Source organism: Amyelois transitella, chromosome 5, assembly GCF_032362555.1.
Source record: "Amyelois transitella isolate CPQ chromosome 5, ilAmyTran1.1, whole genome shotgun sequence".
NCBI classification, from domain to species: domain Eukaryota; kingdom Metazoa; phylum Arthropoda; class Insecta; order Lepidoptera; family Pyralidae; genus Amyelois; species Amyelois transitella.
The window spans coordinates 3,701,011-3,720,929 of record NC_083508.1 but is presented as its reverse complement, the minus strand read 5'-3'; the positions used below and the strand labels follow the sequence as shown (position 1 = coordinate 3,720,929).

The following is a 19,919-nucleotide window of genomic DNA, read 5'->3' as shown; positions in this document are numbered from 1 at the left end:
TTTGTGACAACAACAATTTGATAAATGTGCATGTATAATGTGCAACTACTGTGTGAAAACATTGACGATTATATATTAATAACATGAATATACTTGGTTATGATAAAAATTTGACATGTATGTAAATTGAGTACGAATAACGCACTCAATCTCGCGTCTTACATACATTTCATATATACGTATATAATATACGAAAATTCCATTCACCCATTTTGACAAATAGTATGCTTGGTCATCCCATAAGATTCTTTTAGGATTGCATCACTCAAGCTTATTTCCATCAAATTTAAATTTTGTATACATAATATTCCTTAAAGGTATTTAAATATTTCAGACTAAAGGATATGTTTTTGGTTACATTTTTATCACTTGATACGATTCACTTTGGAATGTCTTATTAAATAGATCTTTTTGCCTAAATTATGGCACTCTCCATTGGACTATGAGATATATACTTTAACTAGCACAGAAGCATAGAAAAGCAACTACACGTTTGATTGATGATAAAATATCTCATAGTCCGAATTTATTTTTAGCAAGGGACCAAGAAATTCGCAACAGAAAATGTTTGCAAACGATGTCTAAAGTCACATTTATTACAACTACTCAATATCCATTAACCTTTTACAGCAAAAATGTAATAATTACAACGATTAACTATATAGAATTAAAGCTGGAAACATAATTAATATAATAGCTAAGAAAGCCGTTAGTATAAGAATGTTTTGCTTTTAATATGGAGTAAAACATATTGCGATAATTTCTTTTCCTTGGAAAAAATAATTGAAAACACTATTTAGAATTGAAGAAATAACTAGTTACAACATATCAACCATATTAATTCGAGAAATTTATCTAATACTTATCTAAGTAAGCCTAAACTACATCAAATCGAACATGTTATGAGCTCTAGTTGTTTTAATTTGGATAAAATGTATGTACCTATGTAAAGACAATCAATGAAGAACTGCAGTATGTTCATACCGAATGAAAACATTCTATTGCCGACATTTTCAACAAACAGCCAAAAGTGACAAAATCCTCTTCAATTTAAAGAATATAGAAATAACGATTATAAATACCTAATTCTAAAATAAATGGAATACAAAATAATTTACTATAACTTAAAAATATTTCGCATAAATCGAAGTGAAACTAAAAAAGATACCCTATAGAGGAGGACAGACAGGTATACATTGTACACAAATATAGCTTAACTCCTCGTCGACCCGTTCCTTACACAATAGATATATAATAATATTTAAATAGTCAACATCGTAAATGCATAAAAGCTTAGTATAATTACATTCGTAAAGGCAGGGGTAAATGATAAAAAATATAAAATTTATATTAAGGGTAAAGGAGTAGGTATTTAAAAAAAGTGATTGTGCTCAAAACCGTTCAGCTCATTTGTGAAATCACAATGAAGTTACTAGCAATGCGTTCCAGCGCGTTATTCGCTATTTGAAGTCATAAATCATTGTTCAATTTTCCCAGTGATACCTAGACATATACTAGAATGCCGAACTGCTTCCATATCCACAAACGTCAGAACATGTGTCAAGAATACTTAAAAATATCTCCATTATACCTTTATGAATTAAAGAAGCATATTGCTTTGAAGATTAAAGAAACTACCTACGTAAATAGATATAAAATGTGAATTTCTTATCAGAGAACAACTATAAATCTTGAAATGGTACTGTTACATAAAATATCAAAATATGACAATACGACGTGCTTTGGTACTTAAAACAAATTGAAAGGTATAAAAAATATCCGAACGTTTGTAAATAAGGCGGCTGGTGTCAAGTCGCTCTTACTACTTGGTACATTACACTATAGTAAGGCATACCGTAAGACGTCTAACGTGTAAAAATACCGTATCACTAACTTACTCGACGTAACCATCACCTTATCAAGCTACCGCTCCAAAATACTACTAATTTTGTTTCTCATCAGCCCAAAATTGATATGTATCGTATTTTATTGCACAAAGTCATCACGTTAGTTTGAACAGAACTTACCTTGCGAAGGGTCGCGTCGGGCCATCCGGCCACAGCTGGTCCGAGTTGATACTTCGCGTTAAACGAAAGAGGGTTAACTTAGGGATAATCTTAATCAATCGGCTATAGTATGGACAAATCAAGAGTTTTACTAGTTGAAAATTCTTATTTTGTCAATACCATCTAATTCTTCACGATTTAAAGCCACCACGGAATGATCGCAAGCGTGGTGATTGCGATGGTGGGGTGTGTAGTTGGGGCGTCGGACGTGCGACCGTATGCTGGTTTTCGTTTGCAGTTCATTTTCTCCAGAGGCATCTTGGCCACACTGTACTCCCGGTGTTCATTGACCATGGTGCACACCGTCCTCTTCTTCTGCATCATCTCGTCATCACGGTCTCGGAGTCCCGCGAGCCACGCCTCGTACCAAGCGAGTTCGCAGTCACATATTAGAGGGTTATCTGTAACAATGTGAAAAAAAAATTGAATGGTACATTTTTGTTACTGAACGTCTTTTGTATTTTAAATTTTTTTTTAGGCGATGGGCTGGCAAACTGTCACTATTTGAATATCTCACTAGGTATCATTAAGCCAAACAGCTGAACGTGGCCTTTCAGTCATTTTAAGACTGTTGGCTCTATTTACCCCGCAAGGGATACAGACGTGATGATATGTATGTATGTATGTTTAATTGGATTTATTTTAATCTATTTCGCTGTCATTTTCACCACTGCTGCTTGATACATCCATCTAATCCAGAATACCTAATAAACGTTAAGAAAAATTTACATATTCATAGAAAAATTTCGAATAGGCTGTTAACGCGATGAAGTCGAACGATAATGCTTACCCATAATGTCAACGACCCTGAGCGTATCCAGGATTGGCTCCATAATCTCCTCGGGGATATGTTGGAGCTTGTTGTTCTGCAAATTGAGCGTCTCCAGAGAATTCAGGTTGTCGAAACCCATCGTTGGGAGCTGGTGAACCCTGTTTGGGAGGAAGATTAAAGATAAATTGTTTTAGCTCAACATGGATACATAAAAGTTGATATATGAAAAGAGATACTCGTAATTTTCTCGAAAACTCGAAAAATTACTCTCTCTCGTATAAAGTAAATGTAAGTTATTTACGCGCATTTTTGATGTGAATTTGTAAAAATATGTTCTACGAATACGTTACCATTCTTCGAGTTCAACCAGTTCGACATTAATATCACAATTTCTTAAACATTTATTTATTTAAATCTCTTTTCTTTTCCTACGACTACATCACTAATGAGTACATCAGTAGTTCTCTATTAGTTGACCTAACAAATCATTCTTTCTATCGCCTGTCTGGCCAAACATTCTCTTGGTACGACAAACGCACACATATACTTCTATTGGATGTCGTAATAGGCGACTAAGGGATAGGCTTTTAAACTTGAAATTCTTCTTGTAGGTGGTGGGCTAGCCTGTCACTATTTGAACCTCAATTCCATTATATAGCCATACAGCCATACGTATATCCTAACAATCTTTTTAAGACTATTGGCTCTGTCTACCCCGCAAGGTATATAGTGACTATATATATATATATGTACCTATATTAATGCAAGGAGAAACTAGTAAAATAAATCTTACATATTCTTCTGAAGGTTGAGAAACGTGATGGAATCACCGTATCCAGTGAAGGCGTCCTCGCTGATGTAAGTGATGTTGTTGGAGCGAAGGTCCAGGTGTCTCAGGCGGTGCAGGGGACGCAGGGCTTCGGACGGGATGCCGTGGAGGCGGTTGTCGCCCAAACGAAGGTATTGCAGGTTTTCTATATGAACGAAATAAGGTTTTATATAGCTGAATAGGAACTTTATAAAAAAATTACTCTTCGATCGAATAAGGTAAAATAAGGTTTATATCGCTTAATAGGAATTTTATAAAAAAAATACTATGACCGATTTATATGGACTTGGATTTGAGATCATCATCTTTTATATATCCCTCTTAAGGTCTGGATAGTTGTAACAAGTGAAAGTTTTGAAGGAAAAAAAACGGTGAAAACTCACAAACACCAAGAAAAAGATGAAAGATAAGTATAAGTCAAAAAACAAAATAAAATATTAAATTTTGTAAAAAATATTCTCTTCACAATGGACAATAATTAATAGAGATCCAACTGTTTTACAGAAAGTTTTAAAACAAGACAAGACCCAAAACGCTGTCTACCTAAGAAAACAAAATAAAAGCAGAATAAAATACATATAAGTAGTACATAGCGGAACATCTTACTGAAAAAGAAAACAAATTCTTTTGAAAAAAAATAGTTTCTTTTGTTATAAAAGAAACTATTTTTTTATGTAAATTATGTACCTACTTACTATTTTCTTGTTACTGTGTAAAATTCCATGCAATAAAGATATTACAAACAAACAAATTCTACCTTCCAAACCAGCGAAGGCTTTCTCGTCGATCCTTTGAATCTGGTTGCCTTCCAGCTCCAAAGAGTTCAGGAACGTGAGGTGTGAGAACACCTGAGCAGGAACCTCTCGCAACTGGTTGTGGGCTAAGCCTAAAGAATCTAGGCTACGCAGACCTGATAAAAAACAACCAAATTAAAGCATCTTCATAGATACATAATATAAATTAGGCTAATTAACATAAATTAGAAACTAATGAAAACAAAAAAATTATGGTGGTGTTAAAAAACAAAAAAAAAACATATACTTCTTTGATAAAACTGGGCTAATTCCATAAAAACATTTTTATCAACTTATATGATTTTCATTATTAAAGGCTAAATAGTTACTGAATGAAATAAACATCAGATTATATCTAGAATTCATTTAATTAATTTCCCATTATTAAGACGATTCCCCACGATTAAGACACTAATCCCAAAATAATTAATATTCATGAACTAACTACGGCTTACACAAATATTTGCGTTCTACAAACAATCACCAAGACGTAGGAGTGTCATAAATAAATTTCTGATTCAATACGGCAATGCAATCAACTCATATATCTTCAGACATTTGCAAGTGTACAATTTACGTTATAAGACTCGAAGTTACTGATTGCAAATCAAATGTAATCAAATCTCTCTGATAGCTTGGCATCATAGCCTCGGATAAACTGAAAAAGTATGCAAGTTATAACTTTCATACGTGATATATGAGAGATAAAATGACCCGGGAAACACTTGTGTATTTTCAATGCATTCGTTTTTAATGCATGTTTAGTTAACCTTCGTTTATATTCAGAGTAAGAAAAATAATGGGCAGGGCCTGGTTCTTTATTATATGACATCTATCATATCGAAATATAGTTTTCTTTACCGGACTTATATTATTCCGATTTTCATCATGTCACCAGAAGTGAATAATGAACTAAAAACTGTCAGTAACAGTTGTTTTTTAACAAAAAGAATAACAAAATATTGACGTTTAGAAATTCAAATATTATTCATTGAAAATAAATAAAGCTCTCAATATTTCCACCGCCTCAAGCGAAGCGAATTTCTATCACAAAATATGTCTGTCACTTTACACGGAATCTGTGTAATATTAAAATCGTTTGTGCGTAACATTTTACCTGCAAAATCTCCCTCGGAAATTGAAACGATTCTGTTTTCTTGCATCTCGAGTTTCTTCAAGTTTTCAAGTAAGGCGAGGGCCTTCTGTGGGACAGCTGTCAATTCGTTACCGCCCAGATTCAGCCGCTTCAACTTCCTACAAACAAGATGAAAAAGTTAAGGGAACACTCTTATTTATTATTCATTGAAAATACATTTTTCGCCTACTGTCATAATTGAATTCATTTATTTATTAGAACAATAAGATATGGCGCGAAAATAGACAACCAACAGGCGGAAGGATTTCGGAACGGCAATCACGTAGGTATATAAGCGAGTGTAGGGTGGTCATAGTTGTATGAATACGCTAGGTCGCACCTTAAAACCTATAGTGCTACATAAAAAAAATTGACTAATGCAGCCACTTTTAAAAAAAATATTTTGTGGCCGTAAGTTTTGTCTGAGTGCGCCCAGTGGTAATAGCTTTTCTTGGAAATTTGAGAAATGTTCTAGATACTCCAGTTACTGATTAAATTAATATGCTTCTCACGCCTATTAGTTTCAACCATGCGATGTCTATAAGCCACTCATCTTCGGAAGACTGAAATATTATAATAATTTGTCTACAGAGAAGCCCAGATTTCGCTAATGATTTCGGTTAAGCTATCAAATAACGAAAATCATTTGTAAACATTTTTATTGACACAAAACCACTATCGTCAACCAGAGTAATAAACCACAAACAAAATACGAATAGATAAAACGTATTTTGCTGCTATCTCCCGCCAAAATTTGTCCCCAGTTTTCTGTAATTTATACAAATTTTCCCGTAGTCACAGTAAATTTCAGTGAACGTACAAAGTCCCCATTTTACCCACCATTTAATTTGTCATTAACCAGCCTATTTTGTTAGACGTATGCTTTTAAAGTTACGGCGAGAGAGTTCTGAGTAATTTGGTCAAACCTGTTTGTTTCGTCCAATTACAGAGCACTGAAGACCGCGCTGACTTCCTTGTTCTGTGTGTTCAATATATTCGACACATTGCAATAACATTGGTTTGACATTTGTGCAGATAAACATACGTTGCCTGCGGTTAGGTGAGAATTTATCGCCATAAATCGCACATAATGTCGGATAACATTATCGTTTTAGTTGTAAAACAGTTAAGCAGTAATTTAGCAAAGCAATTATGGTAAATTAATTTAAAATGCAAATAAATTTAACTTTATCTGTATATGCAACAAAGTAATATTTCAGTTAGGTAGATACATTTTCAGTTGTAACATTCAATACTCAATCTATTATAGACAATATGTAAAAATATTTCTCAGAATATTATGATTTGATGGTTATCCTTTACAAAGAAATGTTTCATTTACGACCTTCATGCTAAATGGTTATTGAAAACTTAGGATGGCAGACAAATACATAAATTATTTTTGATAACATATATTTAAATATCTAACGTAGTATACAATGCCGACGGAGGAGGGTTGAAACGCTAGGGTTGTAAATCCTTAAGGATTATACTGTAACGTTAATCTCTTAATGAATATAAATTGATGTAGACAAGGTTCAATAGTGCGTCGATGTGAGTTAAGGGGACTGGTATATCAAAGGCACCAATTTGTATCCCATTGCAACCATCATTGCGTCTTTGTGGTGCTATTTACCCCACGCGTGTATGGGAAAATCTCTAATTCTCACCTCGTTAGGCGATGGGCTTACTGCCTGCTACTGACATATCAATCACGCAGTCACCATTAACAAAACCGGACCTTTCTCCGCTCATAACTGTATCAACCTACTAGCATAAGTTACAAAATAGTGTACATATTTACGTCTATCCTACCCAAATAAAACAACAGTACCAAAAAAAACTACAAGCTTTTCCACAAATTGACTTGAATTTGTTACCCACCATATTTCAACGTTATTATTTCAAATATATCAGATGCTTACAGAAATACAAAGTCATACTTACTTCTCCAAGCCTTTGAAAGCCTCGCCGTCGACGACAGAGATCTTGTTCTCGTACAGCGTCAATATTTCAAGCGTGTCCAAGCCCATGAATGCACGGTTATGCACCGCTGTTACCTGTGAACAGATATTTTTATTTAAAAATATATTTTGCTTCGCGACGAACTAACATGTTGCTAATAATTTGCTTCTTTTTTTAAATGTTTAGACGTAAGATGTTGATAATAATTGTTTTCAATGTTTACATGACGTATTTTTTTATTTATTATAATTTAGGTTACAGACTTGGTTTCTTCGTTTTAGCGATGGGCTTGCTACCTGCCACTGACATATCAGTATTAGTTCCACAATTTAGGTCATTCACCTAAACATAACTTCGAGTGCCTATTCTAGGCTCTGTCTACTCCATAATGGAAGACGTGAAAATGTTAGTACGAACGTAATTAATTTTTTTTAAAGCTGGTAATTACATTCAAAAAAATATTAACGCTTAAATATGGTTAGGTCCTCCATTGTATATACTATAACGAAGATCGAAGCAAGTATTTTACAAAGATCAATAGCGAAGTCAGCGTAAATGAATCGGCAACTTCGGCTAAACTTGTTTAATTAACTATTTTGATTTTGTGAAATAAATTATGTCAGCCGAAACATTTTCTTCTTATTAACTGATTGGTTATAAAAATAAATAACTTTTTACCGAAAAAATCAATCAATTAAAAAATGAAATCATTTTTTAAATACCTGTTCAAAGTTTATAAAAATCTTACTAAAAATTACTATTTTTTAATAAACATTTAATGTATCACAACTAGTTTTTGACTGTTTAACACTCAGACATACGTCTACACATATCACAAATATTAATGACTTACGGGGTAGACAGAGCGAAAAGTCACGAGACTTGAATTATTACATCAATTAAAAGAAAAAATCTTTTCATTACCATACTTCGGTACTGTGTTAATTAACAAAAGATCCTAAATAAAAGTACGGCAGAAACTCGTCAGCTTGTGGCACTAATAATTCAAATGGACTTGTTTATTTACCACGCTTTCGAAATACCTCTAACTAACTAACACTGAAATAGTAACTACTTTGCGCCCCGTTAGTTCACAAAATAAAGTACCAAATAATACGATCGAATTGAGAACTTCCTCCTTTTTTGAAATCGGTTAAATGTCTAAGCAACGGGTCAATTTCCAGAATTTCTCAATTACATCCATATCTTATTCTTAATTTTACGAATGCATGCGATAAACAACTATGCTGACATCTGACCTATCTGAAATTCAACACTGTATTTATTATTCATGAATTTCAAATGCACTCAATTTACGTTTTCCTCAGTGAAAATATTGTGTTAGGTACGTTTTTGCTGGCGAAATTCAAGGCAAAATGTTATAAATCTTTATTTCTCACCTGATCCTTGTACAAGAAGCTATTTTTAAATATCCTAGCTCAGATGACATGTTACACATAATGATCCAAATGATCTTGCGTTAAAAATTCGTTAATTTTAGGTGTTGTTCAAAATGTTGGTAATTTTTACCAATATTTTAAACTAATTCATTCTTGATTATTATACAACGGAATATATAAACAGTTCATTAACAGGAATAATTACAAGTTGACGACCGCTCGTCGTGACGTAACTGGACTTAAGTAAGGTCGTTTGGCAACATTACAATTTGTCAACTCACTTATTTTACATTTTCACTTCAGAGTGAATAATATTCCTGAGTGCTTAAGACTCATCAAAGTCTTAATAACCTTGATAAATACGGTACTTTATTAAATTATAAATTTTTTCATGATTTGGCAAAAGTCCTAATTAGTAACGAATTTTCCAACGTTTTGCTTAAACGAAACGTGACTACGTATAAAGTATTTAATGACTTGGAACTTTTAACAGTGCATGTTTTTTTTAAAAGCGAGTTGTTGTTAACTGTGTTGACCGTGTTGTAAAAACATTGCCACATAATTTTAAAGCATACTTATATAATTTATATAATATATAATAAACAAGTCGATTCAACAATACGACAAAACTTTTTAAAAAGTTATTTAACTTATGCAAAACTTTAAAAAGAAAACACTTTTTGTTGTTAAAGAGTAAATTAAAAATTGATACAAAAAAAAATTACTCCGTAGCTGCAATGCTGGTATTCTTTACAACAAACTGCCTACGAGTTTCGTAGCAGTGCTACGAAATAAATTATTCACTCTATCAAAGTTCTGAATGCAAATTAAACAAATTAACTAGATCTTACCTTGTTATGATTCATATTCAGTATTAGCAAGTGGTTTAGATGCGTGAATGATGATGTTGGTATTGTAGCCAGGCTGTTCTGAGAGACGTCCAACTGCGTTAATTTGTTACCTGTGGGAGCAAATAAGTATGAAATATTTTTTATGACAGAATAAGCCTGTAGAATTTGAAAAGTTAAGTAGGTATAAACCACTTTACATATATCGTTGCTGTTTTCTATTCTGTATTGATGATAAAAATAGAATAAAATTAACAACACACCCACTCATCCGAACAAAAGGATCAAGCAGGAAATATCAAGATCCCAGAACCATTAAAAATAACCTTCACTAATGCGAATAAAATGAAAAGATATAAGTTCTACCTGCAACTTTGCGTCTAAGTAAATTTTCTTCAGAAATCTGGACTTAATCATGAGAAAATTTTACCAATGGAACAGACTTACTAAGAGACAAACTTCAATGACGTCAAGGCTACTGTTGTGCAAGGTCAAGTGGCATATGTTCAAGCTGTCGAAAATTTAAGAGTAGCTTTGCCCCCAAACAATCTGGACTTGATCTCTAGAAGAAAACTCACCAATAGAACTAAGAGACGAATCCTCAATGACGGCAAGGCTACTGTTGTGCACGGTCAAGTGGCGGATGTCCAAGCCCAAGAAGATGTAGGAAGGCAGCTTGGCGAGGTTGTTGTGACGCAACTTCAGGTAGAAGATGATCATCGGTTTCGAGCGAAGCGTGTTCATTGCCTGCCGGAAAAGAAAAAGCTTAGTAGTAAGTAACTAAAATTTCACTCCCTGTGGGCAATTTCCAGAAAAAGTTGCAATTATCTGTGCAGAGAAACAAACTTACACATTAAAGGTATTATCAGTGAGGGGTACCCATACAAATTTAGTGTTAGTGAGTTTAAATAAAAAAGGGTGCTTATAAGGTGAGGGGGGAAAATATTGTTAAGAAAACCTCAGTACCAAAGTCGACGAAACATTATAAGCTTAGGTAGGTTGGTTTCTTCTGCACTACTGTTACTATACTGTTTCTGTTACACTGGTCTAATAATTCTATTTCTAGGTTCTAGCCAAAGGGATGAAACTCCTTCAGGGTGAAACGCCAAAAAAAATATGATTTTCGATTATTTTACATTCTACGTAAGAGTATTAATAAAGATATAAGACACAAAGCCGGAATATCCGTAATAAGGAGCGCGGGAAGGAAACTGAATAATTGGAAGCCACAGCAAATTGCCTCCAATTATGTGTGGCGTGTTTCTACGAAGAAAGTTACTACCTTCCTTTTTACAGACGCTCATAAAGAGTTGTAACGTATATAGGGAAAATATATTGAGCGTGAGCATATTCCACCGTGGTTTTGACTTGAATTACTTTAACGATAGAAAAATAAATTAGTTACAAAGTGGTTAATGTATCAAACACTAAGCAAACCTCTAAAACAAATTTGAAAAAAAAAATATAATTTACATCTATCTAAAACTCATCGGGGTTTGTATCCATGAACCAGGATTCAGTAGTAAAACGGTTCTACTAATCAAGAGAGTTGTAATTGAATAATTAATTTTAATTAAAACCATAAAAAGTGCACGAGCAAAGTTCCTTCACCAGTTTTGTGTTTCAAAGAAACTGTCTTTAGACGTCTACATCGAAGCTAAGAAGTGTAGTAACAAGTAACAATTAACTTGAACATAAATGCAGCGAGGAAACTAGAGCGCGTGGGAGATTGCAAACATACAAGATTTCTGTTTGAAACTATTACTTTCATGGTTTAATCAAAGTTTGCCTTTAAAATCAGGAAAGTTGAAAGTACGAGTGCATATATACATTTGATGGTAAATACGCGTAGTTTTAATTAAATCGGATACTTTTTAATAATAAAATGAAAAACTGATTAAAAGAAATTAATTTAAATTGTGCTTTAATTTTCAGAAGTTTTTAGACATACTACTCTGTCAAGAAAGTAGCAGGAAAAGATCAATAATACACAAACTGTTTGTTATTCATCCAAATTTATTTTATCACCTTCAAAATATGCTCCTTTAGAAACGATACACTTATGCCAACGAATAATCCAATCATCAAAACATTTTTTAAACGCTGTTTCCGGAATTGAGTTCAGTTCTCGCCGCGAATTCTCTTTTATGTCTTCTACCGATTGAAAACGGGTGCCACGAAGTGGTAATTTGAGTTTAGGAAAAAGAAAAAAGTCGGCTGGAGCCATATCTGGTGAATATGGTGGTTGCTCGATGGTATTTGTTGAGTGTTTGGTTAAAAATTCGTTCACAATGATGGCCTTGTGCGAAGGTGCATTATCATGGTGCAAAATCCAAGAATTTTCTTTCCACAAATCTGGCCTTTTTCGTCGGATTTGCTCTCTTAAACGCCGAATAACACTTAAATAATATTCCTTATTTACCGTTTGACCTTCCGGCAAGAATTCCGAGTGCACAACACCGCGATATTCAAAGAAAACAGTCAACATGACTTTGACTTTTGAACGACTTTAACGTGGTTTTTTCGGTTTCGGTTCAGTTGGAAGGCGCCACTCCGAAGCTTGTTGACTAGTTTGCATGTCAAACTCGTAAACCCACGTCTCGTCACCAGTAACAATGCGTTTCATGAATGTTGGGTCGGAATTGACTCGTTCTAGCATGTCCTCAGCGACTCTCATGCGATTGAGTTTTTGAAAAAAATTCAGGTCTTTTGGGACTAGCCGAGCGGCAACATGTTTCATACCCAAATTATTAGTTAAAATGGTACGGATCGACTCGTGAGATACAGAAAGTTCGGTGGCTATCTCTCTCAAAGTTGAATGAGGATTTTCAGTCACTATTTCCTTTACTTTTGCGATGTTAACTTCAGTTGCAGACGTTGATGGCCTACCAGAGCGAGGCAAATCTTCCATCACATCTCGACCGCTTTTGAACGCTTTGTACCACTCATAAGCACGAGTTTTTGATAAAGTCGATTCACCGTAAGCCTTCTGTAACATTTTCAGTGACTCCGAACACGATATTCCATTGGCAATGCAAAATTTAAGACAAACTCTTTGTTCGATGTTTTTATCCATTATGAAATTAGCAATACACACTAGATATGATATAACTAAAAATAGCACTGTATTTAATGTAAACAACAGATGCAACTCAAACTCCGCGCCAAAATGGAAAACAGTTGTGCCAATCTAACAACAACAAAAAAAACAAAAATTTGAATTTGGAACCATAAATAAATAATCCATTCCCGATACTTTCTTGACAGAGTAGTATGTTTGGCAAAACCTCTGAGATAAGACAAATCATGTATAACTCTTATAGGTATTATAATATTCTCACATCGCGGTGGAGTATCCCTTCAGATTTAAGCCTTCTTCATCCTCAACATTTATTTTCTTTTCTTGGCAAGGTTCATTCAAATCTCTGCAGCAATGTTCGATGAGTGTGGAGGAAGCGGGGAAGTAAAAATAAGGATCGCAGCAAGTGAAAATCCATAGTCTCTGCTTACCGGCGTGATGGTATGTATAGTTTCCACTACGCCGATACGAAAATTCTACTGTATAAGTACATTACGGTACAAATAAAATAGCACAAATCGCTTTAACAAAGGCTCTTAACGAGTCGCCGTTTTACAATTTGCAACGTTCATTTAATCCGCACTTTATCTTTTCCTTGAAAAGAGCCATTGTCTTCGTTGAAATCTGTTGGATTACGTGAAATACAACTTGGCGAGAGAAGACACAAGGGATTTCAAGCTGCACTTTGTAAGGACGTTACAGTAATGGCGCGAGAAAGCTGTTAGCCTCCAGATATAAAATTGATCCGCTGCTTACAAACTATGATTATAATAACAAAGTAATAAAAAGTAAGAATATTTTTATTTTATTTATTTGAAAGACCAATAACCGTTTTCAAAAAAATAGCACTATGTATAAGAAAAAAGTCAATTTCAGGTCCTCACTGATACAAATAATAATAAAAAGATAAAGGATATGAACATTTCAACGCTTTAAATAATTTTCATTGGATAGACCGAAAAAAGTAAATGAATTGGAGGAGGGTTGTGTCCTGCAGAGGATGAATGACATTGCAAAAGATGATGGTGATGGATTTGATATTCAGATATAGTGACAGTATGCTAGCCCAGCACTTAAAAGTACCTAAAACTTGGCCTTAAAATTCTGTGTCTTAGCTCGGTCTGCTTTCTAAGGGAAAAGACATGGCACATGACAATGTGTATCTTGTGATTTTGGCCAGTGCTGCAACAATGACCAAAAGCGTTAGTTTCTTTAGTGAACAAAGTATTTCCCATTAATCATGAAATCTATTTAATCGTGAATAGGAGAGCCTATATTCTTCACAGAGATAACAGAAAAAGGCATAAGAAAAACATATTAAAATCATGGTTTGTATGAGATGATGACCAATCACCTGACATGAGCTACCAATCAAGCCGACAGTGAAAAATGAAAGGAAGTTTCTTATGATATAAGAAGATTTTTATGATTATTTTAGTTTAAACAGGTGAAATAATAACAAAATGATTTTATCATTAATCAAGATTTTGTTTTGAAAACTTGCTCTAAAAACAGCAAAAATAAATGAATGAATATGCGTTTTATAAGAATCTATTTACTTACAACAAGGTAATTCAAGCCATTGCATAGAAAGCGGAAACAACTTCTCAAAGCAATTTTCCTTGTCGCAGCAAAACTCAGCTTTAGTCTCTAGTTTGGAAGACTGTGCAAACTGTACATATTTAGTACCCGAAGAGAGATATCTTAGAACTGTATTAAATATTTAGTTTCACAGAAATGCTACATATCTGTTGCCACGGAAATAGAATGTTCGAGGAATTGTGCTGCAAAATGTACAGTACCTAATCGTTAAATATGTTACCAAAGAAAGTTAGCATTTAAAAGTTGAAATTTTGTCAAAGAAGTTTCTTATCAATTCAACATAGTCATAATTTCCACTCGTATACATATATATAGTTAAGCTGAAGACGCTGCAGACAGGAAAAAATGGGAAAAGATACGACTATATAGAGGCGGAGCAATTGGGAACACGCAAATATGCGTTCGGGCAATATGTTGTAGAGTCTGGGGGTCATTTACCTACATTTCTATCAGTTATGAACTCTGCCTTTAAACCTAGGCCTAAAGCGACTTTCTATTATATAAATACACACCTTCTGTATATGTTGCTGCTCAGTGAACTCGCACAATATATCGAGGCCGTTCTTCTTCACGGTACAGCTGCATGGTGTTATGGTGTTCGGGGCGGGGCACTGCTGCGGGCCCTGCGGGTGTGCCGGCCGCGCTAACAGCACCACGCACGCCAGAAGCAGCCAGCACGGAAGCATTGTTGTTTATCTGCCAAGAAAATAATAATTATCATTGCATTGTTTGGGCAGGGTACTAATGTATTGAGTGCTTAATAGCGCCACGCAAGTTGCTAGAAGCTTCAAGTATGGAATTGTTGTTTCTCTGCCAAGAAAATAATAATTATCATTGCATTGTTTGGGCAAGGTACTATTGTATTGAGTACTTAATAGCACCATGCCAGTTGCCAGAAGCTTCAAGTATGGAATTGTTGTTTCTCTGCCAAGAAAATAATAATAATTATTGCATTGTTTGGGCAGAGTACTATTGTATTGAGTGCTTAATAGCACCATGCAAGTTGCCAGAAGCTTCAAGTTTGAAAGCATTGTTGTTTCTCTGCCAAGAAAAAATTCAAATAAACTTGGGATACTTCTTATGTTTGGGGAGATTTCAGTCGCTCGAAAACCACGGATTATTGCAACATGATTCGAATTTCGTAATGCAACGGAAAGTTTAATATCACTTATAGACAGGCCTCGCTTTGCTATAAGAAGCGAATATAAAAACAAACCAACTTATCCAATCCAGAATCTTGGTCAGAAAAGAGGCTCCTCTGCAGAGAGGTGAGGATTCAATCGAAACGTCAGTACAAAGAAAAAGAAATGGTGAAATTCTATATGCAAGTAAACAGATGAAGTATGTGAGCATCTACCTAGTAAGTTAAAAAATAACGTTAAGTCCATGGATAACATTAAGGAGACGGACATTTATTAGTAAAAATATAAAAAACATAAAAAAACAGACAAAGCAAGCAATTACCAAGGAAAAGTTACTGATATATAGTTAACAACATCACAGCGAGTCCGACATAAACTAGATTAAACAGAATTTATAATATCGCTGCTATAGTACTAGCAGATTTCATTTCATGGCTCAAAATTCTTCAGCACAATTTCAAGTTGAATTATGTTTAATACACTTTCTTGTCTTAATAAGTTTGCTTAAAAAAATAAGCACGATTATTCCATGGCACAGCTTTTTAATAAGATTTATTCATGTTTTTAATCTTTATTGTTCTGAATGCTTCATATATAATCACGGATTAATCGCTAATGGGGTAGACAGAGCCAACAACCTCGAACAGACAGAAATGGGCACTCTTAGCTGTATGGAATTGAGATTCAAATAGTGGCAGGTTCCTAGCGCATAACCTAAAAGACTTTTTCTTTCTGACAAAAATCTCCGTTATATCACCTCTTCACTACTTGTTGAATCCGATCTTCATAACACAAAAAGCGGACTTAATGCTAAACCCATTATCTCACATTAAATCATTGAGTTTTGCAGATAGCGCAAATGTACTGAAATTGGTTTAACTTACATATTTAAAAAGTAATTAATTCTCATCATCAGATTCTCATAATGTTTTATTGTTAAATTTCTTTTGTATACATATGTGTAGGTGTGTACTTAAGTATGTGTTCGTAGGTGAAGGCATAAACGAAGAAACAAAGGCGGACGGAGTTTTACTGTACGGTAAAATGAATTTACACGATTAGTATGTCGGACCACTGTATATACTACACGCCTCACGCAGACACTGTCACCAATAGTGTGACAGTCGGCCGCCATCACGTCATAGATGCGTCATAGGTTATCTCATTTTCTATCACTCACACAAACGTACAATTCCGCCATCACGATGCTTCACTTTTTATCAAGACACACTACGTCTACCTTTTTTCTACATCTATGAGTTTAAATATTACAGAAACACATATGCCTTTTAGTATCAATGTAAATGTAATAAATTTGAATATTAAGTAATAATTAGTATACTACCATATAAAATTTTATACTCGTAATATATAAGTGTTGTTGGAGCATACTGTACCTGCGGGAACAGTGTTTTTTCCGGGACAAAAAATAACGTAATATGTCCTTCAAACTGTGTAATGCGTAAATCAAATTCAATTTATTTTAAATAAGAAACCAAAAAATAAAATTGTTTGGTTATTTGTTTTCTCATCACGCAAGTATTCAATTTAACTTTTTATCTTCCTGAAATTTAAAACAAACTCTGGCATTTATAATATTAGTTGTGATTTTCTAATCGCCATTCATTATCAGTAACCCTGACCCGTATTACTAATAACATCCTATATTGATATCGTAAATATTATAAATTTTATATTTATTTTAAAACTACAAACTTAAATGATCAATAAATTTTTCAACGCATTCCTGACAAAGATTTTGGCTTCGCTCCAGGTCAAAATTTTTCACATGACAACGTAGCTTTGTTTTCTTTGTGAACTAGTGAGGAAGGGAGAAATTACATCTTCCCACTTGCAACGAAACTTATAAACTTCTTTTAGGTACTTTATCCACATTCATCACTATCTTCATGCAAGCTTGTCAGTTTAAAGCACTCTTGACCTGTTCTTTTACGATTCGATCAAAGTTCCTCTAAGTCTTTCCTCTAAGTTTTCCTCTTCGAACATTCCACACTCTCCTTGTTTATTTCATTGGTCAATCTACTTTTACATCCTCTTCCCTGCGTGAAAGAGTTGTGAAATTATGTGATCAAATGTTTATAAAAATTAAATAAAAAAATTACAAATAAATAATAAAAAAATACCAAAAAACAAAATACGGTAGAATTGAGAACCTTTTTCGTTTTTGAAGGCGGTTAAAAATGTTTGATGACATTTATAAAAAAAATTAATAAAAATCGGTTACGTTAAGAGAGATCGAAACACGAGACATAATCTTTAATTCTATGTTTTTTTTTTATTCTTTGCTTGCAAGTCGGATTTTTATTAATTTGCATAAACAAGAACATGAGCATAAGCTTTATTAATTCCAAAAACGTGAAGCTGCCATTTTGTGTGTAAACATGAATTTAATATTTAATGAATTTATGAATTGTCAACAAAGTTAAGTAAAAAAGGTTTGATAAGTCAGCGTTTAATTTTGTGCCCTTTTAATAAATTGTCAGACCCTTTTCGGTGCCGTAATAGACTTTGTCGAGATAATGTAATGAAATTTTGGATGCGCCAATATAATGACAGCTTTTGCGATTAATTAGCTACTTTAATTAAAAATTTCGACATATTTACATATTTTCTATCTCGCACATCATAAAGATATACTACGCAGTTTTGTCGATTCAAATTATACGAGTATTAACTCATTATACAGATATTAACCCTATCATAAAAAAAAAGAAAAATATGAATGCCAAAGTATCAAAACTCAATGAAACAAAATAAAAGAATCACGTTTCGAATTACTCAATTGGATTGGCTCTCCCCTCCCCTCGCGTATTTCTATAAATAGTACTCACGTATGTGTTTCGTGTCAGGTCGTCGGGTTATGGCGTGGTGGCAAGAGGTGTGGCGATGTCATGGGGCACTAGGTCATGTTAGCAGGCACCCTACAGCCGCCCTGCAAAGAAATGTTGCATGTAAAACTTCTGTATGATATGTTAAAGTGAAGTTATTGAAGCTTGATAGGTGCATGTTTTTGTTGTAAAATAAAGTTCGGTTGGGGTTAAGATTCAACACAAAGGCGTATTAAGATTTTACTTTCCCTGATGTTAGACAGGAGCACGGGGTGCTCTTTTGACCATGATTTTAGATTGGTTGAATCAGATTTTTATACAAAGGGCTTCCTATCTGACCCCGCAACCTTTGCAGGGGAACCCAACCGGCATTGGATTAGTTAAAGGTATATCAAGATTGTTAACATTTATTTCAGTACCTATCTAAGCCTAAAAAGTGGACGATAATAACAGCAAGTCAAAGGCGTTGCAATTTACAAACTATTACCGCGATGTAAGGTTCATGAATTTTGATAAGCTGTTGAATGTTACGAGTAGTTTTAATGAGAAACTTGATAGACCATTACTAATAGTCGTTTGTGTGGCGTATTATTAGATTGTGTTATTTTTATGATTCTGTTGATATATGATTAATAAAACTTATGATTCAGGTCAAGTATATCAGCAGCTAGAAAGTTTATTTTTTTAATGTAGCCATACTTACATGAACTTTAGAATCAAAACTTTCTGTACAATGGAGTTTAATTACCAGGAATTTAAATATTTCTAAAAAATACTCCTCTCTCCCATGGATATCGTAAAAAGCGACTAAGGAATAGGCTAGTAACCTGTCACTATTTTAATCTTAATTCTATCACTAAGCCTATCAGCCTTTCGATAGACTGCTGGCTCAGTCTATTCTGCAAGGAATATAAACGTGATTATATGAATGAATGAAAAATATAACGGCGAAATTTTTTTTTCGTCAACCGACACAGTAATTTCCGGTCTACGAGAATTTCTGCGTAGATTAAAAAACAACGTTTATAAATACAGATTTCAAAAAAATCCCCTTCTTTCTCTATATTAGAAAATCTAAAACCCACAGAAAGACGGTGAAGTCCCGGGTTGAATCAAATCAAGGGAGCACTTCCTTATCCTAAGGGAAATTTAAAAAAACACTTCAATTCGATTATGCCGGGGACGGACCGACGGCCCGCTTCCGAAATTCGTCCGAAGTTAAGAGGTTTTCAAGGTTGCTTTCTAAAAAAGTTCTGATATTGGCAATAAATTGATCCCCCAGCGATCTCCTTAAGAAAATGTATTAGATCTAATTTTAAACACGTTCACATCAGTGTTTTTGTAGTAAACTAAACTCATTTTACAATATGGTCGTTAATCGTGATAGTACATATGTGCATTTCAGTTTTGGTTTTTATTTTGAAGGATTGACTGGCAT

General features: G+C 34.0%; 1 protein-coding gene across 1 annotated transcript; it reads right to left on the bottom strand.

Moving 5' to 3' along the window:
- Positions 1-2,204: 2,204 nt before the first annotated feature.
- On the bottom strand, positions 2,205-18,522 carry LOC106137901 (slit homolog 1 protein). The gene is made up of 10 exons (XM_013338842.2): positions 18,485-18,522; positions 15,003-15,186; positions 10,388-10,556; positions 9,813-9,922; positions 7,544-7,656; positions 5,579-5,715; positions 4,425-4,577; positions 3,632-3,812; positions 2,857-2,996; positions 2,205-2,467 (listed from the first exon to the last, which is right to left on the bottom strand). The coding sequence occupies exons 2-10, from the start codon at positions 15,174-15,176 to the stop codon at positions 2,205-2,207; spliced, it is 1,440 nt and encodes a 479-aa protein (XP_013194296.1). The 5' UTR covers positions 15,177-15,186; positions 18,485-18,522.
- Positions 18,523-19,919: the final 1,397 nt, after the last annotated feature.

What these genes read in the sequence shown, in the direction of transcription:
- LOC106137901 (XM_013338842.2), bottom strand. Translation starts at nt 15,176, where the DNA reads ATGCTTCCGTGCTGGCTGCTTCTGGCGTGCGTGGTGCTGTTAGCGCGG. An exon ending in TGAATATGAATCATAACAAG is followed by an intron (nt 7,657 to 9,812) that starts GTAAGATCTAGT and finishes ATCTGTTCACAG; the next exon opens with GTAACAGCGGTGCATAACCG. An exon ending in GCTTTCAAAGGCTTGGAGAA is followed by an intron (nt 5,716 to 7,543) that starts GTAAGTATGACT and finishes TCTTGTTTGTAG; the next exon opens with GAAGTTGAAGCGGCTGAATC.